Source organism: Equus przewalskii, chromosome 17 (genome assembly GCF_037783145.1).
Source record: "Equus przewalskii isolate Varuska chromosome 17, EquPr2, whole genome shotgun sequence".
NCBI classification, from domain to species: Eukaryota; Metazoa; Chordata; class Mammalia; order Perissodactyla; family Equidae; genus Equus; species Equus przewalskii.
In genome coordinates, this window is record NC_091847.1 from 3190807 (window position 1) to 3215072 (window position 24266).

The window sequence follows — 24266 nt, forward strand, 5'->3', positions numbered from 1 at the left end:
TCTGGACTGGCCCCATGGCTGCATGTTGCCTCTGCCCTGCGCTCCGTGAGGCCTGGCCCCTCATGGGGCAGCTGATGGGCCGAGCCATGGGGCTGGTGTGGCACCGGGGCTGGCTGGCTGGGGAAGGATATCGATGAAGGTCTGACAGGCGACGTCGCACAGCTCGGCACTGGCGTGTACACGCTTGAGGAGAGGCTGCCGCAGCGGCTCAACAGAGTGGGCCCACAGGTGGCCCCGGGTGCGGCCCATGGGGAACACAGCTCTACTGATGGTCTCCTTCTCCGGGGCCCTGGCAGGGGTGGAGGCTGGCGTGAGGGCCTGCCTAGTGCCTTCTCCGCCTGTGCTTTCCTCTGTCCCCTCCCCACCCGCCTGCAGTATGCACAGAGTGGGGAGACAGACCTGGGCTTCAGCGTGGGTGCCCCGTGGGGATGCCCTCTGTGCTCACAGCTCTCACCTAAGAATGGGCACCTCCCCTGCCCCCAACCTCCCAGGGTGGCCATGTGAGGGTCAGCAGGGCCGCTCCCCAAGCCCAGGGAGGCCAGGCAGGCGCTGCCCCAGCTTCTGTGGCCTCTCAAGCCCTCAGAAGTGCCAAGGGGCTGGTGGGGCTGCCGGGGTGAGCACCTGAAAAACTCATAGGAAAATTCCTCCAGGGTGTGTGGCTCCTTGGGCTGCTCATCAGGTGACAGCTCTGGGGGCTGCCCCTCCTGGGCTGCCAGCTTCCGCTTCTCTGGTGACATGGCCAGCAAGCTCTGTGGGGGCACAGAAGTGTGGGCGCCCAGGAGCCACTGCCCACAAGGCCCTTCCCATGGGCTCCTCTTGGCTTGGCTACCTCAGTGACTTGGGAGGGGCTGGACCACAGGGCTGCACAGGCCTGGGCCTACCCCTCCCCCGTCACTTGCTGTGTGACCAGGACCATTGACTCAACCTCTCTAAGCCTGCTCCTTTTTCCTTAGGAGGGTTTCTCAGACCCACCAGGCTTCCCTTCCACTGGGCACCTCTCCTCAGGGGTATCCCTCACCGTGGCCCTGCCTGCCCGGCCCCCCTCCTTCAGGCCTCAGCGTGAATGTCTCTCTCTTAGGGATGTCTTTCCAGGGGCTCAGTGGTGAACCCCCACCCTATCACGTGCTTCCATAACAACCAGTGCTTCTCCTCGGTGGTACTCTGCACACTCGCCATCAGTTTGTCATTTGCCCAAATGCTCCTTGAGGCAGAGCGCAGTCGTGTTCAATCCTCTACTGCAGGCACGGGCACACTGAGTGTGCCCTCTCTCCCCATGTGTCTGGTTTTGGGGGCTGGCCGGGGTGGTTCTCAGGGGCAGGGAGACGTGGCCTGTTGGGTCAGGGCTAAATGAGGCTGAGGCAAGGATGGGACTGCTCCCAGGACCCACCGTGGTGGGAGAGACAGAAGGGACGCCCATTTATCGAGCAGCACCTATCGAGCACCAAACACTGTGCCGGGCCCTCCAGAAACACCGTGCCAGCTTCACAGTCACCTCAGAGGGAAGGCGACGCCAGCAGAGCTGACCGGACACCTTGTGAGGCCCTCTGAATGTGAGGGGCAGGCCCTGAGCTAGACCCCTGACTGGACCTCTGGGGCCCCTTCCTCACGTGCCCTCGGGTGCCAGGCTGAGGACAGGTGAGCACGAGTTACCAGCAGCTGCGCCGAGGGCTTGGTGACCGTGGGGATGGTATAGAGGTAGGCCATGGGCACCAGCCCTGTCTTGCCCGTCCGGTCGTTCTGGCCCAGGATCCAGTTCTCGGAGGCCAGTAGCCCCTGCTTCTTTGTCAGGATCAGCAAGTCCCCCTTCTTGAAGGGCAGGAGGGTGACATCACCTGCAATTCCAGGTCACACACAAAGGGCAAATAAGCCATCATGTATTGAGGCTCCACAGAGGCAGGGGCTGTGCTGGCATTTTGACAGGTGAGGAAACTGCACCAAGCGGCGGACCCAAGGCCACTCTGAGAACGAGTGGTGGTGGATCCTCAGAGCTCAGGGCCTCAGAGGGCCTGGACAGGCACAGGGCCTGGGAGGCGAGGGCGGGCGTGGGGGCTCTGACCACAGCCCCAGCCTCAGAGACCTGCTCAGAGGGGTGGGAGACGAGGTAGGCTGGCATCATGCACCTGCCTGGCACTGCCAGCCTCTGAGCCCACTCCTCGTCTCTCGTGGGGATCATGAGCCCCCTCCCGCGGCAGCAGTGAGGATGGAATGGGCAACAGGAGTCCAGCTTCAGGGCTGGCGTTTCTTCCTGCTGCAGGCCCCACGCACAGCCTCCTTCCCCTGCATCCCGCTGACCCTGCCCGCCCCCTTCCGAAGCCTGAACGGCCCCAGCTCATTTCCCGCGAAGTCTCAGTCTTGCTGGAGCGTGGGCTTGCCGGGAGCTGGCGCCGAGAACTAGACCGCTAGGGCTCAAACGCCCCAGCCCCCGAGCTGTTGTGATCCTGGACAAGCCGCCTCCCTTCTCTGAGCCTCTGGTTCCTTGTCTGTACAGTGGGCTCACAGGGTGGCTGCGGAGATGGTGTGCAAAGCACAGGCGGGTGGCCCGGCAGTTCTCTGCGGGGGCCGCAGCCCTTCCTGGGTGCCCCACAGCGGTACCACCCTCTGCCCGGCCTGCTTGGAGGTCTGAGATCACCTCCTTCCATCCCCTCATTTTGTGAAAGGCGAGGCCTTGCCCACAGCCGCTCCCCAGGGCTTCGTGGCACTGTCCCTCTGCTCCAGTCTCTGATCCCTGCTCCACGCCGCATGGCTGCTGCCACGAGGCTGTGAGGAAGCTGCCCGCCCGTCGACCACATGGCCCCCCACCCCACCCAGCTGGGCACCTGTGGCCTTCCTGTCCTGCAGGGCCATGGCGAACACGGACCTCTCCTTCAAGCCCTCCAGAAACAAGGCCACCAGCTCGGCAATGGCCACACTGCTGGGGGACAGGAACTCGTACTCTTCCTTGTGCAGCGTGGAGAGCAGCAGCCTCTGTCCGCCCAGGGCCTCCCTGAGGGAAAGGGGGACCATGTGACTGGAGGCTCCGTTTCAGCCCGACAGCCTCAGAGGGGGTGACCCTCCTGAGTTACAGACACGGAAACAGCGGCTTGTCTAGGGCCACTGGCAGGGCCAGGCTCCGAGCTCAGGGTGGCCCAAATCCCAGGTGTGTGGGCAAATGACAGCTGGCGCTCAGGGTTCCTCAGGCCTCAGAGGCAGCGGGTGGTGCCAAGCCCCACCTGAGGGGTCGGCTCTGAGCAGGTAGTGGGGTGGCTGGTGTGCAGGGCCGCCACAGGGATACTGCGAAAGTCAGTGGAGCTGAGAGGAGGCACCAGCTCTGCCATGTGCTCACTGCGGGACTTTGGGTGAGCTACCAGCCTCTGCATGCCTCAGTTTATTCATCTACAGACTGGGCGACACTGTGAGGACTTCATGGCATGTAGGAAACTTTGCCCAGCAGGGTCAGCTTCAGTAAGAGGCGGCCAGCGTGCGCTACACACACTGGTGGGGACTGTAACAGTCATGCCACACAGGGGTGTGCTTTAACCAAGGGGGATCCGGCAGCGCACAGGCAGGCCTCGCCAAGGGCCTAGAGGCTTCTCAGCAGCCGAGAGCCATGGGGAGCCCGGGGTGGGGGCCTAGCATCGCTGGCACACACCCAGGCCCTGTGCCTCACTCCCTCTCCAAATGGCCTGTACCCTCTGTGTGACCAGTTCTTGCCCTTGAGAGGGAAGCAGCTGTACACGAATGCAGACTCCAAACACTCCAAAGGCTGTGAGCTTTCGTGCCCTTTCCAGGGGGTCTGTCCTTTAAAGAGAAGCCTGAGAAGGCAGAGAGTGAGGCACAGACGCCGCACTTAATGGGGCAGTGCTGCCCCGTGCCAGGGGAGGGGGTCCCAAGTCCAGCGGCCAGCTCACTGTACATGTCAGTCGTCATCCCTGCCCCTAAGCCAGGTGCCCAGGAACAAGGCCCCCCCCCCCCCGCCCAGAGTCCCCAAAGAGGAGAAATTCGGGGCATTCACCTGTTGGTGATCAGACTCATGATCTCTGGGAAAGACAGTTCTAGGAGCATCTTCTCCCTCTGGTCCAGGAAATACAGCCCCTTCCAGTTAACAGCCAAGATCAGCTGAGTCTTGGGCAGTCGGGGGCCTGGCCAGAGGAGAGAGGGGTGTGAAGTCTGGGCTGGCCCCAGGGGGCCCCGCCTACACTCCTCACCCCGTCAGATACCCTTACCGGAGAAGGGGGTGACTTCAAAGAGCTGGGAGAAGAGCAGCGGCCACTGCAGGCGGGCGGCGTCCACCACCTGTTCCTGCACTGCCAGCGGTGTTGCCCGCTTCTGGGTGTACTGTGCCTGCATGGGAGACGCAGTGTGTCACCTCCATCCCTCACCTCTCACTAACCCTGGCCTCCCCCCAGTGACCTACTGGCCCAGCACCTAGGTGCCCGTTTGCTGGATCATTCTGCGAAGGCTCTACCTAAAGCAGGGGCAGTCCCCGGCGAAGGCTGGAGTGGGAGGGCTTGGGCCGATGCCGCCCTACTTTACCCCGCGCCCCTCCTTGGGGGAGGATCCTTCACAGGGTGTTTGAGAAAGGCTTTCTCCTTCTTCAGCCTCAGGACACCAGACCATTGTAGGCCCTGGTTTGGCGGTCTCAGCACCCAAGACTACCAGGCACTATGAGGAGCGCTGGTCTGCGTGCATCCGCATGCGCCCGTGCATCTGCGTGCTCTGTGTGTGCTTGGGCTCGCTCTTACCCACGCATGCCTCGTGGGTCTGTAACTCGCTCCGTGCATGAGGCCGGTGTTGGTGCCTCTCCGTGTCCTCAGTACCTCTCTCTCTCTCTCTTCTCTGGCGTACATTTGGGAGCATCTGCATCTCAGCCTCCCTCTCTGGTCCCCATCCTCAACTCCGCTCCCGCCCTCCTTCTTGGCTCCTCCCCGACCTCCCCTTCCCCTCTCCCCTTCTCCACTGCTCTGTGTCCATAACTGAACTTTCTTGTTACTGTTTGTTGAATAAAATGTTATTTCTCTTGTTCCTACTTTGAAAAGTGGTTGGGTGTTACTCATATACTGGGTTTAGGAATGTAAACTGATGCATCATATCTGAAGGGTGACTGGCAACATGCAACATGTATTAAATATTTTAGAACATTTGTACACTCTGAATCCCATTGCTAGGAAATTATCCTGAGGAAATAACTGTCAAGTATATAAAAGCTATATCTACAAAGTGGTTCGTCTCATTGTATTAATAGTGAAAAATGGAGGATGACCTTAGCATTCATCAAGAGGAGTCAGTAACGCAGATTTTAATTCAGTAATGCAATGTAGTGCCATGCAGCCACTGAAAACACACACAGAGATCAGTATTTAGGATGTGGGATCTCATGCTGTGTGGTTAAGGGAAGAAGCACACTGCAAGCTGTCGTGGGATAGGATCCTGTTTTTATGAGGGGTACTTCTCTCTAATCATATCCATATCTCAGCTGTGTGCATATGAATGGAAAGCAGTCTGGAAGGCTACAGACCACAATGTTAAGAGTGAAAATCTCTTTGATATATTACAGGTGATTTCACTCTTTTCTTTGTATTTGTATTTTCTGATTTATTTGGTAATGTACATTAACATAAACATAATGTTAATAAAGTAACATAATGTACATAATGTTTTAAGTGTTTAATTAAAACGAATCAGTGAGAGCCAGCCCTGATGGCCTAGCGGTTAAAGCACAATGGCTGTCCACTTTGGCAGCCAGGGTTCGGTTCCCGGGTGCAGAGCCAAACCCCTCGTCTGTCAGTAGCCGTGCTGTGGTGGTGGCTCACGTAGGAGAAGTGGAAGGGCCCACAACTACACTGTACAGCTATGTACTGGGGCTTTGGGGAGGGAAAAAAAAGAAAGAGGAAGATTGGCAACAGATGTTAGCTCAGGGAGACTCTCCCAGAGAGGGGAGAAAAGTCAGTGAAAGTATGCTCACTTTGGAAAAGTATGATGTGGCAAAATTTCCTAATTCTTTACCTTCATCCCAACTCCCCCTTCCCAAGTTATGAAGCCACTTCTTACTCATGATCATGTGGGTTCATGTGCGCCTCTGGCTCCCCTCCCTCTTGTCTGAGCCCTAAAAAGTCCCAGGTCTCTCTCCTGCAAACGCATGCACTCAGGCTGGGAAACACCAAAAACGACCAAGAGGGCTTTGCTTCCCCAAATGCCTGTCACCAAGGAGTGTTCTCAAGGGATGCTAGTGAACGGCTGGTAAAACTAAGGTTTGTGGTCAAGTAGGCTTGAGAAATGTTGGGTGAAACAAGCAGGCTTCTTACTGCAGGCTTTCTCAGAGCCTTTCATATGCAGCTGTGCACGATGACTCGCTGAGAGCAGGACAGAGCACCCTGCATCTCTCAAACCACAGACGCACAGGCCCCTTGCCCACAGGCCCACTCCGGGCACCTCCCTTTCGGGTGGCAGAATGGAGACTGTGTTGCTTGGTCATCCTCACTGCCCGTCTCTGAGCTTGGATGGAACCCACTGCCTGAACCACTCACCTGGGGCTCATCTCCCTGCTGCTGGGCTGTCAACCTCTGAGAAGCAGGCGCTGTGCTGTCCCCTTATTTCCCACTCCCTGGCCCATCCCTTCTTGGTCCAGAGGGCCATGGGGAGAATCGAGGGGGTGGTATTAACCAAAGCGTTCCTCTTCAGTAGCCCCTAGCACAGCTCCCCCGTGGCGGCAGCGGCTGTGAGCCACACCTGGCACCTCAGAGACTCCTCTGCCCCTCAGGCCACTCTGGCAAGCTCAGCACCCTGGGAGGAGGAGGCTCTGGAGAGGACTGGGTTTGGGGAGGGTGGCCCCTGTGGGCAGGGTAAGGGAGGCAGGGGACCATCAATCAGATGGTGTGTCTCTGCTGTCCCTTCTCGGGAGGAAGTTCGGGGAGCAGCAGAAACCTCCATGGTGTGGTGATCCCGGGAACACGAGTGTGTGCTGGGGTTGGGTAGCACGCGGGAAGAGGCTGTGAGCCCCAGGAGGACCCACATCCACATGGTGCAGGCTGACCAAGCAGGGGCGACAGAGGGCAGCCCTCCCTGCTGTCCAGAGCCTGTAGCCAGCATGCAGGGCCCAGCGAGGGTGCACCGAAAGGCCTGGGGCCAGGACAGGGAGGCCTCCAAGGGCAGCACTGATGCTGAGGCAAGGGCCTGTCAGTGGTCAGTAGCTGTGCATGCCCTCTTGTGCCGAAAGGCCAGGGCCCAGTCAGACAGGCAGTAGACCCATCCAAGATGGCAACGTGAGAGGAGCAGGATGTGGAATGGGCCCGTGATAGGGAGTGGACTGAACGAGATGGTTTAAACCTGAAGAGACAGACCTACGCTAACTGACAAGTTAGAGCTCGCCAGTCCCAGAGCGGGTGGGGGCTCGAGGGGAGGAGCCCCATCCCCTCTACACACCAAAGGCCCCCACCACCCCAGAGGAGAGCCACTTAGCCCAGTGCCCAGGCTCCGTGGAGGCTGACCTTGGTGTGGGCGGCAGTGACGAGGCTAGCCCACTTCTCTGGGGACTTGGTCCTGTACAGCTTGGAGGGGACGCAGCCGGGCAGCAGCTCCTGGACAGCCTCGCTCCCTGGCGAAGCGCCGAGCTGCACATAGCAGTGCCGGGCCAGCAGCTCCACCAGCTCCTCCTCCTGCAGAACCCAGGACACACGTGTGCGTCCACCCTCCCCAGGACACCCCCGCCCCGTGCCCCACCTCTCATCCCAGCAGAGAGATAACACTCAGGCAAGGACCGGGGAGTGTGAGCAGCCACTGTCCCGCCCCCTCTACTAGGCAAGACCGCTTCTTTCCCAGCACTGTGGGTGGAGCCCCCATGGGCCCTGACTGGCCCAGTGCAGGCTGTGCTCCTGCTGGCAGGCTGGGGCTTCCTGGCAGCCTTGGCCTGAGCCCTGCAGGCCCTTTGCCTGAGGACAAGGGGCGACACCCCTCGCTCCTCCCTGCAGTGTGGGGGAGGGAGCTCTCAGGCCTGGGTGGGACCCCCACCTCGCTGCTCTGAGTGGGGAAACGTGGGCAAGGCCTTTCTCTGTCTTACTCAGTCCTCGCTTGTCAAGGGTGAGCAGTGGCCACCCCTGCGGGGTTCGGCAAGGACTCAGGTGGGCAGGATCTCGTGTAAGCACCAGCACAGCCCAGCACGGGGCAGGGTTCCCTGCTCCACAGGCCCCACAGGTGCCAAGCAGCCCCCTTCTCTCTGGGAGACCAAAACCTTGCAGGGTCAGCCCTCTGGGCCCCCTGGCCCTCTGTCCCCTGCCTCTCCCTGCCCACTGCCCTGTTCCGGGAAGGCCTCCAGGACTCCTGCAGCCACCTCTGGTCCTGAGAGTGGCATCCTCCCGACGCAGGCTCAGGAGGTGCATGTGCTGACCAGGTGCAGCGCTGCTCTCGGGACCGTGGGCATGGGCTCCCTCCTCCCTGCACTCTCACAACCCTACAGAGCTCTCGTCACTCTCTGCACTTTCCAGAGGAGGGCCTGAGGCTCAGAGAGGCGACATAACGTTCCAAGGTCACATCGCCAGGAAAAGGCACAGGTGGGACTTGAACTCAAGCACCAGGGCCCTGCTTCCCCATAAACAGCTGCCGTGGGGAGGCCAGGTGGGCCTGGGCCAAGAGGAGGTCTTTCCTGCCTGCTGCTGGTACCACGGACCCCAGGGCCTTGGCAAACCTGTGGTCCAAGGTGGAAGGAAGTGGAGGCGGGGCGGGAAGGGACAACTGCACACCCAGCAGAGGGGCCCGGGGACCTGCACCCCACGACCACCTTCCTGGGCCCGTCCCTTTGCCTCTGCCTCCTGCCCCCCACATTCTCCATGGCCTCCTCCATGGGGTGTTCCCTGATGGCTGCAGCCAGGCCTGCCTTGCTCTGGCCCCTGCAGCCTCTGCGCCTGCCCTGGAACCAGGGGCTTCCTCGGGCCGTCTGAGGGGCTGACCTCAGGGCCCGACAAATGCGGTGCCCTCTCACCTTCTCGAAACTGTATTCGCCAGACAAGATTCCAAGGAGGACTTGGCGGTAAATGAGCTGGGTGCTGACAGGGTCCTCCCGGGAGTCATGCCAGGGCGTGAAGAACTCCTTCCGGAAGTAGATGCGCCAGGGTGCCTGCCGCTCCTTCTCACCCCTCTCCCAGGCCAGCTGCTCACACTGGGCGATGGCGTCCATCACGTGGTCACGCCCACTGCCCAGGGACCAGAACTGAGGCCAGAACCAGAGGCAGAAGGACCAGAACTTAGGCCAGAACTGAGGGCAGCTGCTGTGTGCCAGGCCCCATGGGGACACCCACCCTCAGCACACGCGTGTGGAGGCGTGTGCTCAGCCACTGTCATTTGGATGCCTGAAGGGTCTCTCTGCACAGGGGCACAGCCTGTCTGTCACCTAGAAACACCCCTCCCAAAGGAGGCAGAGATGGATGCTCTGGCTGACGTGACTAGAGTCACAGCACCTTGACTGGTTGGTCAGTGTGAGTGTGTCTGGGTCTGAGGCTGTGGGTGTGGGCGTGAGGGTGTCTGGGTGGGTGATGATGTGGGGTTCAGGAGGGGCTGTGCCGGTGTGACCCTCCATATCAGCTGCATGGGGGTCTGCAGCTCCCTGGCACGAGGGGGCTTAGAGCAGGATGCGTGAACACCTGGTAGACATCTGTGCACGGGCTACTCCGGCGTGGCAGGGGACTGACAATGCACGTGTGACACTGTTTGGAGCTAAAGTACAGCCGCTGGGCTGAGTGAGAGTGTCAGGCAGGAGCACAGACTGCCTGGTTACAAGGCATTTCTGTGAGAGTGTGTGTGTGCGTGCGTGTGTGTATCTGTTTGGTGGCTGGGAGGGCTCAAGCTGGCCTGGGTGTGTGAGGGAGGTGGGCGATGGGCGGGACACTGGGCCAGTACCTTGTCATACACAGTGACCTGGAGGGAAAAGCCCAGGTGGTCGTTCAGGCCCTGCTTGTGGGCGATGTGCAGGCAGACCTCCCGCGACGTCGAGGCTGAGTCGACCATGACAGTCAGCCTCTCTCCAGTCACCAAGATGACATGGATCGGGATTCGCTTCTTGGACTTGACAGCCTGGGGACAGATGGAGATTCAGGCAGCAGGGCTCAGCTGCCTGCCCTGGAGCTTCCAGAACCCTGAGACCCAAGGCCGGCCCGCCATCCCCTCCTCTCCCCAACCCACTGCCCTCCTTGTCCCTCCCCGTGGGTTCCCAAGGGCCGGGCCTTCTCAGGCCCCACCCGGCTCGGCATGGAGTTAACCAAGTTCTGGCCAACAGACGCTGGCTGCTGAGCTGCTGGACTCGGCCAGGGTGAGAGCAGCGTTGGCACAGTGTGGTCCAGCAGGTTGCATACTTCTGTAAGTTGGCCTTGGTGGGCGGCCCACATGGTGCACCTGCTGGCGGCAGGTCCCAGTTGTAAATGAGAACCCTGAGCTATGGTGAGGTTGGGTGGCTTAGAATCATGGAATGTCAGAAGAGCTCTTGGAAATCTCTGAGTCCTGTACTCTGGAACATTCTGGGTCCATGGCAGCTACTGTTCCTCTCTGTGCACAACAGGGTGTGAGCATGCCCACACAGCTGCTGCAAGTTCATGGGCAACTCCAGGGCTCACAGGCTGACCAGGTGGAAAAGGTAGAAGCGGGGGAGGCCCTGTGGACTTGGGTGGCAGGGCGACAACGGGAAGGGGTGCAGCAGGAGGTGACCCAGTCTAGGGTACCAAGGGACACAGGGAGTGAGCGCCTCCCAGGAGCCGCGGGTAGAGCGGGCTGCAGGGGGTAGCCCCTCGACCTGGCCTGTGTCTGAATGACCCTTCCTGAGGACACTGTGGGAACTCACAGGTGACACCAATAGCAATGCCAACAAGGATGACAACCTTGCAATGACCTCTGCCTTCCTGATAAAATGCAGATGCCCTTAGGAGAGGTAACACTTTAAGAGATTAGCAGTCATTCGCGCGCCGTAATGCTGAGTGATTTGTCAGATTTATTTCCCCTTCAGCTAGCAGGCCTAAAGGAATGTGGATTTAGATGTAGGCAGGGCAGCTTTGACGCCTGGGCCACACCTGGGAAGGCTGAGCCCCAGGAGGGGCTCACAGGGACCCCTGGCACAGAGGGCCCCATGACGGGGTGGAGGAGCCTGGAGGACACACTTCCTGCTGGCAGGACAAAAGAAGGCGCCCCACGAGCTGTGCTGGAGGAGCCATGGGGGCCAGCACCACCCCACACGGACCGTCTCCCGTCCCAGCTGGCCCTTACCTGCAGCTCCAGCCAGGTGGGGGGCTCCGTGCGCACCCCGTTGGCATAGGTGCGTCTCAGGCGCTCAGCACAGAAGGGCCCGTAGCTGGCCGGCCCGTGACCAATAAAGTTCAGCAGATACTGGTGGGCGAGGAAGGGATGGGGAGGAAGACACTTAGAACGAAAGCCACTCACTGCCCAGGCGGATTCTGAAAACTACAATCGTCAGTGCTGGGAGAGGCGTTCTCACACACCATGAGCAGGAGGACAAACGGGCACGACATTTCTGAGGAGCAGTCTGGCAATATGTTTGAAACAGTATATAGCTTTAAAACGCTCATACTCTTTGACCCAATAGTTCAAACCTATCTGAAAGGCAAACGTGTATTTTTTAATGGCAGTGGGGTTTATGGTGACGAGCAATTGGAAGACGGACCCGAAATGTGCGTCAACAAGTGAAATGCTCCCAGGGAGAGCCGTGTATACATGGCGTTAAAGCTGGTGTCTGGGAAACGTCTGTAACATGAGAAGACACTTAGGGAGATGAGTGGAAAATGGAGCAGAGTCGATGTTCAAAATATGTTTGACAACATGTGTTGAAAATCTTTCCGTCTCACATAGAGATTTTGGTGAGGAGATGCCGCCTGGGAGAGCTTGCTGTTGACAGGAGAGGCCCTCGTGCCGGGCAGGTGGCGGGGTGACCGTGCTTCCTGCTCTCCCGGGAGGGACCCCGGGGGCAAGTGGGGCTGCTCTCTGCGTGCTTGCGTGGGCCGCTGCGACACAACAGGCCAGGTCGCCTCTGGGGGTGGGGATGACTTTTATTTTCGTTTCAGACTTTCTGTGTGTCCTGTGTCTTATTTTTATAGCTAAAACCAAAAGATACACAGGCATACCTCAGAGATATTGGGGGTTCGGTTCCAGACCACCATAGTAAAGCGAAAATTGCAGTAAAGTGAGTCACGTGAATTTTTTGGTTTCCCAGTGCATATGAAAGTTACGTTTACACCATACTGTAGTCTGTTAAGTGTGCAATAGCATTATGTCTAAAAAAGCAATGCACATATTTTAATTAAAAAATCATGTATTGCTAAGAAATGCTAACCGTTATTTGAGCCTTCAGCGAGTTGGAATCTTTTTGCTGGGGGAGGGCCTTGTAAAAATGCACTATTTATGAAGTGCAATAGAACGAGGCACGCCTGTATTAACCAGCGACGGGGGGCCTCTAACACTTGGAAGCACCTGCCAGCCTCCATTTTCCGTTCTAAGGTCTAGAGAGAGATGCCGCAGCCGATCTCCTGTCGGTGCCCACTCCCGGGACACTTTCATCTTGTCAACGCACATTTCATCTACCATCTCCTCAGAAGGGCTGCCCTGGTGTCTGAGCCCAGGTCACATGGCCTTGGAGACCCTGGATAGGGGCCAGAAGGAGCCAGGTCCAGTGTCCTCTTTCACAGACAGGGAAACTGAGGCCCGGAGAAGCACAGGCATGCTGCCCACCCAGCCTGCAGGAGCCGGAGAACTGGGTCACGGACTGGGATTTCTGCACCTGCTCCAGGGCCCAGGGCCAACCCACGCTCCAGCTGTGACCGCCCCCTCGGCCCTTGCCCCAGGCCGCCCCACCTTCATGAACCTCTCAGATGGAGGGAAGCAGCCCAGGCAGAGGCTGAGCAGGATCCAGCCCCGGGCCACGCTGCTCGTTTTGAAGTTCTCTGACAGCTGCTTGCAGATCTGGCAGTAAATCTCGTCCCTGAAAGACACACACCACTGGGAGGCCAGGCCGAGGGCTGGCTCTGGGGGACAAGAGGGGACAGAGGCACCCGGGCACACAGCTCCTTCAGGACCCCTGGGTGGGGTCATGTCCATGGAGCGACCTCCAGCCTCCTCACCTCCAATTGCTTTTCCTGGCCTTCGTGCCGCATCCCCCGCCCATCCTAGACCCTGTCATCTCCCAGGACCGTGCCACCTCCAGTGTCTTCCCAGGGCCCTGGGCCCCCATTCCCTGTAGCCCTTGTCACCTGTCTCCTCAAGGCCGTAGCTCTTCATCCTCCCTGTCAGTCGTCTCATCCTCTGGGCCTTCGCTCCCTCCCTCACCCACTCTGCCCACAATACCCTGGCCCTCCACTGCGGGTGCGGCTGTGGGGAGCGCCCACGGCTCTCCAGCTGCACCCTGCCCTCAGTAGCCCAGCCCAACCCAAAGTGCTCCTTTCCCCAACCTCACAGTTACTTCAAAGCTTCTCCCTGTGTCTCGAGGCCCACCCCTTCTCCCTGAACACAGCCATTCCCCACTGCGGAGAGACAAGTAGGGACTTCCTGGGAGAGCCCCTCAACTTCTCACCTCCAGACCAGTTCCCATTCCCACAGGCTCAGGAGCTTCTCCTCTCTGTCTTCTCACGGGGAGGGGGCTCTCCTGGACCCTTCCCCACCGACTCAAGCCTCTATCACCTTATAAAACGGACCCATTAGCCTCTTCAACCTCACATATCCAGAGGCCAGCATCTTCCCCTTAACTACTCAGTGGCGTGCTGGTAAATGTTTAATGACCAACTCTCCCAGGAAAAAAAGCCCTGATTATTGCATTTTCCAACTTCTGTGGTATAAATATTCCCACCAAGGCCAATTTCAAGCTACAAACAGGAGGTCACTGAGCAGGGCGCTGAGAGGAGACGCGCATCGGCTCGCCGGGGCGGGGCCGGCGGAGGCAGCTCCAGCAGACCTCCTCCGCCCGCCGGCTCTGGAGGCACCACCGTCAACCATTCGCCCAAACTGGACATTTGGGAACCATCCCAGCCTCCCCCCATCAGCTACCGCATCCTATCTTCTGTCTCCTGGATGATTTCTCTGTCGCCTCCTCTCTGCTCCTGCTCCCTGGGCCATCCCTCCTCAGCTCTCTGGACCTGTATAGGAGCCCTCTCCTGGCCTCCCGCCCCTGGGCTCCATCCCTCCATGTCATTGCCAGGGAGATCTTTCTGGAAGTCAAATATGATCATAGTCTTCTCTTTCTTAAAACTTTTCCCTACTATTCTTAGGGTTGAATTCCACGCCCATTAACTCCATGCCCCAGCTGTGACAAACCACTTGGAATTCCAGTGGCTGTTTCAGGACCCTATGAGCCTGTTCATCCTCTCTCTCTATCTGGTGAACACCCCTCCTCCTTCCCACCCTACCTTGCCCAGGGGGGCATTATAACTACTCCTTCTTGGGGCCCTCACTGGGCCCCCATCTTAGCACAAGCAGTTATGTGGGTTTCTGGGTCCTCCCATGCTCCCCAACTAAGGGGGGAGCTCCTTGAGGACAGAGACATGTCACCTTCATCTCTGCATCCCCAGCCCTCAGGCCAGAACCTGGCCTTGAGTAGGTACTTAACAAATACTTATGGAGTGTGGCTGGTTGTAGAGTGGGGCATTTGCTTCATCTTGGAATTTGGTTAAGACCCCAGAGCCAAGGATACTCAACATCCTAAAGAGATACATTCCTGTAGGATTAACTAAAAGATGACAGGACCAGTCCAGCCACCAGGCCATCTCCAGCCTGCATAAGTGAAGATGAGGAATTTGAAAGGTGATTCCTGGAAGGGACTTCTTAGGAGTAGAGAGATCTCTGGTCCATTTCCACTCCCTCCAGGTGAGGGGGAGTGAGGGGACTCAGGAGAACTGCTAATAGGGACGGGGGCTGCCAGAGATGAGACCCATCTCACTCCCCATCTGAGGCATGCTGGGCCCCGGAAGCCCAGGGGCCCACCCCAGGGCCCTGGAATGGAGCATGATGATAGGGTTCTTGAGAGTGCTTGACCTGTGTCCCCTGGAGACACAAGTTGGGAGCCTCTATGAATTAAAGACGAATGTCTGCTTCCTCCTGGAGAAGTCTAAGCTACCCGTGATGGACAAGATGGAGCGAGAATAGTCAGGAGCTGGGAACCGCATTTGTACTGTTTGGGAAGGCAAGCATGGCTAAGCTCCCTGTTGACCAAGAAGATGCCATGGAAGGAGTTGTGCTTCAGACATCTTGATGGGCTCCCACGCAAGCAGGCAGCCCATCACTCCAGAAGACCTCAGCAGGAAGAGACTGTGGCAGTTCCATTAGGGGCTAATGTGGACCGGGAGTCTCAAGGCATCACTGAGAGAGCATCAGCCCCAGCTGAGGGCCAGCACTGTGTGAAAGTACCTGCACTGTGTGAAAGTACCTATAGGGTATCTGGAGAACCCACAATGCATCTCATTTGGATACAGCTTTTACCTGTCTGCCATATCGGAGGGTGTGGTGGCCAGGGAGGATTAACCATGAGAGAACTACCCATAGAATCAAATAAGTTAGAAGAGTCGCCAGGTTGGGGTCATGCAGGCAGCTAAAACTTGGGTAGAAACCCTGTAGTGCTATAGGCTTGAAGAACCAGAGGAGAGAGTTTGGGTTACTCATAGCAGTTGAAAGCGAGAAGGGAAATCCTGGAATGGCTAGAAGCAGAGAAGAGGAGTCCTAAATTTTTCATATAAAATCTTTCCAAATCTCTGGCTGACCCCTGATCTACACACATGGGGGGCAGACTCCAGGCAGCCCAGCACAGGCTAACATGACTGAACAGAGACTCCAGCTGCTGCTCACCACAGCGAGGCAGAGTGAGTCCAGCCAAGTTAATTGTCTGCCAAAACAAAAAGCTGACCCTCTTGGGAAGAATATAACAGATTCCAGAGTCTCTAAACATATCATCCTCAACGTCCAAGACACAACCCCAAAATACTAGACTTACCAGCAAATGACAGTCAAATGCTAGAAATATGTGAGCAAACAGGAAAACAGGAGCCTTCCTAAGAGGAAAGGCAGGCAACGGAAACTGACCTCAAGATGACCGAGATACTGGACTTTGCAGGAAAGACTTTAAAACCATTATATCTATGCTCAAGGACATAAAGGACACTATGTTTATAGCGAATGAATGAATAGGAAGTCTTGGCAGAGAAATAGAAACTGTAAAGAAGAACCAAGTGCAAACTCCAGAACTGAAAAATACAGTATCTGAAATTAAAGAAAAAACATTGGATGGGTGTAACAGCAGATTGGGGAGGATGAGAGAAGAATCAGCAAATCTGGAGACAGAACCACAGAAACTATCCAATCTAAAGAACAGAGAGGAAAGAAGAAAGAAAAGATGAAGAGACCCTCAGGGACCTGAGGGACAATATAAAAAAGTCTTACATATGTTTAATTAGAGTTCAAAGGAAAAGAGAGAGAGAATGAAGTAGAAAAAATATTTGAAGAGATAATTGACAAAACTTCTCAAATTTGGTTAAAGATAGTATGCTAAAATATGTCAACTCCTAAAACATAGTAGTCTGTCCCTGAAAGCAGTACACATATTTCTTAAAATTTGTATGAAAACACAATTCCTGAAAAGTAAATTGCATATAAAGCAAAATATATATAATATACACAAGGAACTTGCTAATTTACAGGGCCCTGCACTAAAGCCTGCTATGAAATGAGTAACCAGTCCACGAGGAATCTGTTTTCCTAGAATTGGGTTTTACCCATGGGTTTTGATGCAAAGCAAGTAGAGAACTCTTGATGGTATAACATCTGCCGTACTGAGGCCCAGCCTGCAGGCCCAGGACAGGGACAGGAGAGGAGGGGGTGTCTTTCGGGCTGGAGGGCAGAGAAGGAGGCTGTGGCCACAGGCTGAGAGCCAGGGAGGGGGTCTGGTGTTGCGAATGGGGGCGAGATGGGAGTGGGGACTGACCTGAGGCTGGGCCGCAGGATGGCACAGCCCACGATGAAGTGCACCTTCTCCAGGTTGGACATGGGCCGCTCTGAGATGGGGCCGTCAGGCTCAAAGGCCTCCTCTCCGATGTTCAGCTGGCTGGCCACCTTGAAACCCAAAGGCGGCAGTCAGGACAGGTGTGCTTCTTCCCACATGCAAAGGAGGAAACTGGGTGCAGGCAGGGAAGCAAAAGCTGGAACCCTGTGGCAGGCAGGCGGCAGAGCTGGGAGCAACCTGAGGTCCCCTGGCCCTGGCCTCACCTGGCCCGTGATCCGGGACGACCGCTTTAGCTTCATGGAGGAGATACCCTTGATCCCTTTGTCCTTGACGCTGGGCCTCTGGATGGAGACAGTTCCGAAGGGAAGGTGAGCTGGGATAGTACCCCGATGATGCTGACCTGACAGCCACGCAGGGTGGAGCCAGTGTCCATCTCACCTAGCCGTTTCTTGGCCTGATTTACAAAACACTGTCCAGTGCCTCACCTCAGCTGAGCTTTGCAAAGCTTACAGGTGTGTACGATCAGCCTCACTTCTGGGCAAGGAGCCAGAGGGCAGGGAAGGTGAGAGACTGGACCAAAGCCACTCAGCCAGCCACCAGCCCCAGGGAGGGCCAGGACCATTCTGACTCCAAAGCTTGTCACTCTTGTAGTAAAGCCCTCGAAAATAGGGCCGAATGGCCATTCTCAGTAAAAATTGGGTGTGTGAATTGGAATGGGTTCTGGCTGCAAGGGGGGAGCTCTGTCAGGGGATCGGAAGAATCTAGACTTTGAGACTGGGGCGGGGTGCGGAGGGCCTCGCCCCCAGCCCTTAGCATTTGTTGGTCTCTTTAGGCAGGCAGAGTCACACCTTGTCCAGATGGTGTCATGAGAAGTTACTGCCACAATTAGAGCTCAGTGTGGGACTGGCCTTGGGTTGGGTTCAGCCTGGGTCCAGGGCTGGGCGCCAGCTTCTGGCCGGGGTAAGACTAGTTTGCCACACAAGGATGGAACGTGAGACACATCAGCTGGCAAGTGAGGGCAGGCAAGCCTCGCTCGGCTCACAGCTCCTGTGTGGGGCCAGGGGGATCTTTGTTTTACAGCTCGTTGGTCAGAAGCACAGGTGACAACCTGGCTTGTGACTGGGTCTGAAGGGGAGGCTGCTCTTGTGGGACTGAGCCCTTGACCTGCGGGATCTGACACCATCTCCAGGTAGACGGTGTCAGAATCGAGTTGAATTGTAGGACACCCAGCTGGTGTCAGAGAATTGCTTGGTGTGAGGGAAAAACCCACCCACTGTGGACTGGTGTCAGGCTTACAGGTGGTCATGGGCTCCTGCACTGGTGGCCCCCGGGGTCACGGCTGTGGAATTCCTTTAGACTGTTTTTAGTTCCATTAAGATTACATCATGAAACTGGGGCCTTAGAAAGGACTTCTGAGCACAGTGGATGTGAACTGACCTTCCATCATAGGGCAGGGTGGAACGTGGGTTGAGAACCTGGGCTTTGAATTCAGCAGAAGGAATGCAAAGCCAAGCTCTGTCACATGTAGTCACCGTGATTCGGGGTCAAGTCACTTCACTTCTCAGTTACTTTAGCGACACTAAACTGAATAATCCCTACCTTGTAGGGCTGGCTCACCTGGGAATTAACTGAAGAGAGGCAACTGGCACATGGTGCCCTGTCAGGCAGTAACAACACCTGTTATTACTACTATTGTTGTGTGCATTTGAATCCTGTTCAAGTCAAACCCAATATTCAGAGCCTGGGAGACCCTCTCCATTAACGACCGTATAATTCAAAAAGTGCTGGATGTGCTGCCTGACTCATGAGTTCCTGAGAGCAACTCAAGACTGAAAACGTCCAGGAGCCCCTGGCATGGGCTGGGTTCAGCGACTGAACCCTTCAGGCCCAGCTTCCACAGGCCTTGGGCCTGGGGGACACCTAGAGGGGGTCTGCCCTCCCCGCCACCTCACCCACGCACCTGTGCAGACCCACTGTGCTGTGGAGACGGGGTGCTGTTCCCCCTGCCCAGGGTGTCATGGATCTGCTGCATCACTGAGCTGCCACCACGCAGGCTGTTCCTGGCAAAGAGCACCGGCTCCGGAAGGTCACCCATGAACCTCAGGATGATGCACCACACGGCCAGCGCGGCCTGGGGAGATGGAGACAGAGGGCGGGGCTGGAACCCAACTCACAGCATGGGGCCCTCAGTGATCCCTCCCTTTCCTTGTTCCCTCTGAACCAGGGGGAGGCCTGAGCAACTGGAGACCAGAGACCCCTGGGTACCGAGCAGTCGGCGCTGTCCTCGTGGTACAGCAGTGGGTATCGGAGGGGCCGCCGGAGGTGTGTGTGGCTGGCCGATTTCTGGAAGTAGGTCACAGCGAACTTGGGGAAGGTGTACTCAGCCAGGTCGTCCAAGTCCTCCTCAGGCTCCTCCACCATGGGGACTGTGTCCAGGTCAACCTCGGGCAGCTGCTGGCTCCTTGCTTCCAGATCCTGGGTGCCCGTGAGAAGGAGAAGTAAAGGTCGGCTACCTTTGGGATGCTCCCTGGCAGGGTGTGCATCTCTGGGGGCCAGGGAGCCTCAAGAAGGGTCTGCCTGATTATCCGCGGGCTGCAGAGCTGTCCACTCCCCCTTGTGTTGGAGACCCCCCCCACCCCTCAATGGGCCCCTGGTGGGCTGCCATGTGCTGAATGGGCCTTGGTATGAAAGTCCCAGCTACTTGGCACTCTGGGCATGGAGAGGGGCTGCCCCCACTGCCCTGCCTGCCCTCAGCCAAGCACTCCTCCTGCGGAGGTGGTCCCAGCCGCGCCTGCTGCACAGACAGGGGGCGTGTGTACCCTCGCGGGAAGGGCAGGAGCACAGGGCCGGGTGGGCAGGGTGCCGAGGTCGCTGGGTCTCCAGGCCAACAGCAGGGTACGGTGAGGGTCAACAGAAAGACAGCCCTGGGGAGCTGCTCCTCTCCTGCCCTCTCCTCCGGCTGCCACCTCCCCGCTCAGTCACGGCTTCCTCCCTGCAGGGTCATCAGTTCTCTACAGCAGGTGCCTAGGTCCTGCCAACATGCTCTGTGAGAGGGGCTCAGAAACGCGTGGGATGCGCTGGCTGCTTGAAAGCCCAGCAGCATTTGCGTTCAAGGCTCCAGGAAGCCGTGGAGGTGAGACACCTGCTTCACTTGAAAGGGTCTGACCACAGAGACTCATGCTCCCTCCCTTTGCATGTTCACCCAGGACTGAGAACACGCTTCACCGCCTGCGCTGCCCGCTCCCCAGCCTAGTGGTGGCTGCTTAGCGAGCCTAGAGGCTGGCTGAGGTCAGGGACTTGGCGGGGTCCTCCCGTCCCCTGCCGGGCTGGACCCCTGAACAACAGGGCCCGTCTCACCTCGAAGCGCGGTGAGGCCTGGCTCTCCTGTCCCCCGATCATGGAAGGGAGGAAGCCGAACACCTGCTCCACCATCTCCGTGTCCGTGATGGTGTCGTAGATGGACTTGCGCTTCCTGGTAGGGAGAGCACTTCGGCTTTTCTGCTCTTCAGCCGGGATGGCCAGAGGCCCCTGCACACACACCCCGTGGGGCGAAGGTTACCACAGGCCTAGCTGGGGCAGGCGCCTCACAGAAGCCAAAGAAACCTCTTCCTGCCATCACTTGTCCAGATCAGCAAATCTTCCTCTACACTCCTAGATTTTGACAGCTAGAATGACTAGGGATCACCCAGTCTGGGATCTCCTTTCCCAACGGAGAATCAGAGGTCCAGAGGGGGGAGGTTGCCTGCTTGTCCCTCCTTGACATTGTCCCCGAGGTACCACCACAAACCCCAAGGACCCCTAGAACCTAGCTGCCAAACCCCAGCTCAGGCCCAGCTGGTCCCTTCACTCACGGAGCACCGAGGCTCCACATGGAGAGGTCCCTGGCCCGGAGCAAGGCACAGGCGGGTCTGGTCTGCAGCCTGTCTGGCTCACACAGCTGGAGAAGCCTGTTGCTGACGTGTCTGCGGGTCTGCTCTCTTACTGGCCCTGGCCCTGGCCCGGTCCTAGGGATTTGCTCGGCAGACCCAACTCTCATCTACGGAGAGGGGGTAGACCCACCCTAGCCCCTCTCCTCACCACGATTTCCAAATAAGCAAGTTCTGAGGAATGAGGCTGCGTCCCGGGGGGCCCTCTGGAGGAAATGGGATCACGCAAGGGTGAAATTTCAAAATGCAGGGACACACTCCCTGCGCCCTGCCCTTCAGCCTCTCCTGCGCAGACACTTGAAGCCTCCTCTTGGTATTTCTCTGCCCTGACCCGTCACGCCACAGCCCCGTAACCAGGGGCCTCCGCTCTCCTCCACAGAACTGTGGCCTCCCATAGCTCATCTGGCCCTGGTTTCCTGAGCCTTCCAGGTCGACCCGCCCTGCTGAGAAATCATCCCCAAGGCTAAATGGTGGGAACCAAGGAGCTTGATTTCTAGCTTCCAGGTATAAGACTGTCCTGCTGACATGGCATCTCTCCCATGCCACATCCTGTGAGTTCCCGGGGTGACCCAGGTGTCCCAGATGGTGTGAGGGCCTGCTGCAGTAATAACTTTGGGCAGAGAGGGGACAGGAGTGTCTGGAGACACTCCTGTGTCTCTATGGAGAGCTCCATATTGCTGCTCACTTCTCCAGCCTGCCTTCCCTGATTTGGGCCCCAGCCAGCCCCCACCTTTCCAGGAGGGCGGTGACCACCTACATTGGCTTTCTGCCGTTGGAAGTCCCTCCGGGCAGCCATGCCCCTGGCATGTGCCTGGATGACCACCACTGCCCTCTTCTTGGCCTGGACTTGCTGGCGCACCAGATAGCCCCTACAGAGGGCCTGCAGTTGAACTGTCCTCTGCCGTGTGGCCTGGTACTGCTTTGCCAACTGGTGGCTCCGGGCAATGGCCTGCAGGCGCTCAAAACCCAGGAGGATCTGTGGAGGCCAGAGGGATGTGCATTAGGGAGAGGCCGGGCCGGCAGGGCACAGAGCACAGAGGAGGCCTTCCCGAGGCAACAGAGAGCAAGAGGCACGTCGTCGTAGGCCCCAGGAGGCCTCGCAACTTGGCTTTACAGATACCTGCTTTTTGGCAAAGGGCTGGTGCTCAAATTTTACACGCCTACGAGCACAAACGTAAGTGAGTTATTACTTGAAAAGCACTTAGAATAAAGTCTGGCTTGCAAATAAGTACTAAATAAGCATTTGTTAAGTGGCATAAATAATAAAGTGGTCTCTTGGTGGCCAGTGCTAGAGAGCTGGTTTGGATGTCACAGGCGTGAAGGACTCCAGAGGCCTTGCTTTGCACACTGCAGCCAAGACAAGCACACTTGTCAGGAGCGAGGGCGCCTGTGTGGAGGCCTACGGCCAGCTCCATCAAGCTAGTCCCTCAGCGATCTTTAAAATAAAGGGGATATAATAAATTCATGAATACTCACTTCTATGCTGCAGACACGCCCCGGGCCACAGCAGTCCCTGCGCTCCCCCCGGGGGAGTCTGGTTGGCTCCCAAAGACCAACCCAATAGGTGCCAGGTATGTGGGGTCACACTTCATCTTGCGGGCTTGGAAGTCACACAGACCCGCATCCAAACTTCAGCTTTACTGCTCACTAGCGGTGCGCTCTGGGGAAAACTACCTAACCTCCCTTTGCCTCAGATCTTTGACATACAGAGTTGGTTCAGCAGTACATAAAATGATGCATGCAAAGCAACAGGCCCCAAGTAGCCTTTTCATCCGTGTCAGCTGCCATCATGCCCTTGGGAGCACGGAACACTGACAGGCCTGGGGTCAGGTTTGCTGAGGTGACCACTGCGAGTCCCAACCACAGCCACGTCTGTGACAAAGGCAAGCAGTTGAGTGAGGCCCAACAGGGATGGGCAAGGTCCCTGTAGCTCACTGTTTGAGCAGACACTCATTAGCAATGTCTGTGGTTAAGAAAAAAATTAGGAAGAAGGGCTTGAAACAGAGAATAATCCATCCATTAACTTGTTTTGTTGCCTGCAAATTGGGAAAAGACGGCTATTATCCAGTTTCAGAGAGGACATCTCATTCCAGCTCTGCGGACACCCAAAATGCTGCAGGAGAATTCTTTGAAGGCCACAAACCATGTGACCTGATTATACTAAACAGAGGGTGTGTGGGTGCCGAGGGCTCGTCACTGTGTCTGTCACCACGTCTGTTGTGATCTGCTCCTGCCTGCCTGAGTGCTCCCCTTCCCACAACTTTAACCCTGTATTGAGGGCCACTTCCCACCGCGGCCGCAGGCTACGCTCTCTTACCAGCTTGAAGTTCCGCCTGTTGCAGTACCCTCTCCACCCGGCCTGGATGGTCACGGCCGCCCGCCTCTGTCTCAGGAATTCCTTCCTAGAAGGGGAAACGCGGGCCAAAGGTGTGTCACAATCTCACACATTTTAAAGCCTGTGGGGAAAAAACTCACTTTGAAGGGAAGAGGGATAACGAAATGTTGGGGAAAAGGAATACATACAATATTCCTTTTCCAGAAGCTTTTGTAGGCCAAAGGCAGGCATGTTAGGAACTTAAATCTACTGCGAACAACTAAATTTGTAAATGAGAAAAGTCCAGTTTTCAGAGTAATCAGGAAATTTTTTCTCATTCTCCCCAAAGATCTACGAAGGGATAAAACCCATCTCCAACTTTTTATTCCTTGCCAGACTCCCCGCTCCTCTGCCCCAGGTGTCTGCCGGAAACCAGGTCAGAAACCCTAGCACCAGGGCTCCTCTCTGGAGGCAGGTCACGGAGGAGGGGCGTCCCCCAGGCCCCGGTCGCCTGGCAGGCTCCATCCAACTGCTCCCCTCTGCAGGAAGGAAGGTGGGCTGCCTGTGGAGAGGACACCCTGAAACCCGGCTTTTGGGGAGGCAGAGACACTCCCAGGCAAGACTGGTGCACACAGATGTATCTTTTCTCTCACACTTAACTGAGTTTTCTTATCACGTGTAGTAACTTTTCAGGATATTTTCCTAGATTTAGAAAAGTAGACGTCAATTATATTAAAAATCATCTGGAGAACTACAATATTTATTGATGCCTGGGCCCCACCCAGTCCAATTAAGTCAGAATCTTTGCTGATGGGTCTGGAGAATATATATGTGTATGTCTATCTATATCTATCTATCTGGTATTTTTCGATGCACGCATGCACACACACACACACACACACACAGTATAAATATCTCCCCAGATGATTCTAATAGGAGGCCAAAGTAAACAACTGAATTACCTAAAAACAAAGGTGACTTGTCTCCTTTTCAATATCTATACCCGTGGTTCTCAACTGGGGGGGGATTCTGCCCCCCAGGCACATCTGGCAATGTCTGCAGACATTTTTGGTTGCTATGACTG

At 56.9% G+C, this 24266-nt stretch overlaps 1 protein-coding gene across 3 annotated transcripts in view; it reads right to left on the bottom strand.

Annotated features, from left to right (window-relative positions):
• MYO7B (myosin VIIB) overlaps window positions 1-24266 on the bottom strand; it is a 91870-nt gene that overhangs the window by 6622 nt on the left and 60982 nt on the right. For all 3 annotated transcript variants that reach the window (XM_070579473.1, XM_070579475.1, XM_070579474.1), the window contains 18 exons: window positions 23186-23270; window positions 21626-21844; window positions 20300-20470; window positions 19208-19417; window positions 18903-19073; window positions 17206-17283; window positions 16925-17052; window positions 12817-12943; window positions 11218-11337; window positions 9865-10038; window positions 8951-9178; window positions 7464-7631; window positions 4203-4320; window positions 3992-4118; window positions 2817-2983; window positions 1651-1832; window positions 622-749; window positions 132-289 (listed from right to left, as the gene is read on the bottom strand). In XM_070579473.1, coding sequence (XP_070435574.1) covers window positions 132-289; window positions 622-749; window positions 1651-1832; window positions 2817-2983; window positions 3992-4118; window positions 4203-4320; window positions 7464-7631; window positions 8951-9178; window positions 9865-10038; window positions 11218-11337; window positions 12817-12943; window positions 16925-17052; window positions 17206-17283; window positions 18903-19073; window positions 19208-19417; window positions 20300-20470; window positions 21626-21844; window positions 23186-23270 — 2759 coding nt within the window. The remainder of the gene's footprint in view (window positions 1-131; window positions 290-621; window positions 750-1650; window positions 1833-2816; window positions 2984-3991; window positions 4119-4202; window positions 4321-7463; window positions 7632-8950; window positions 9179-9864; window positions 10039-11217; window positions 11338-12816; window positions 12944-16924; window positions 17053-17205; window positions 17284-18902; window positions 19074-19207; window positions 19418-20299; window positions 20471-21625; window positions 21845-23185; window positions 23271-24266) is intronic.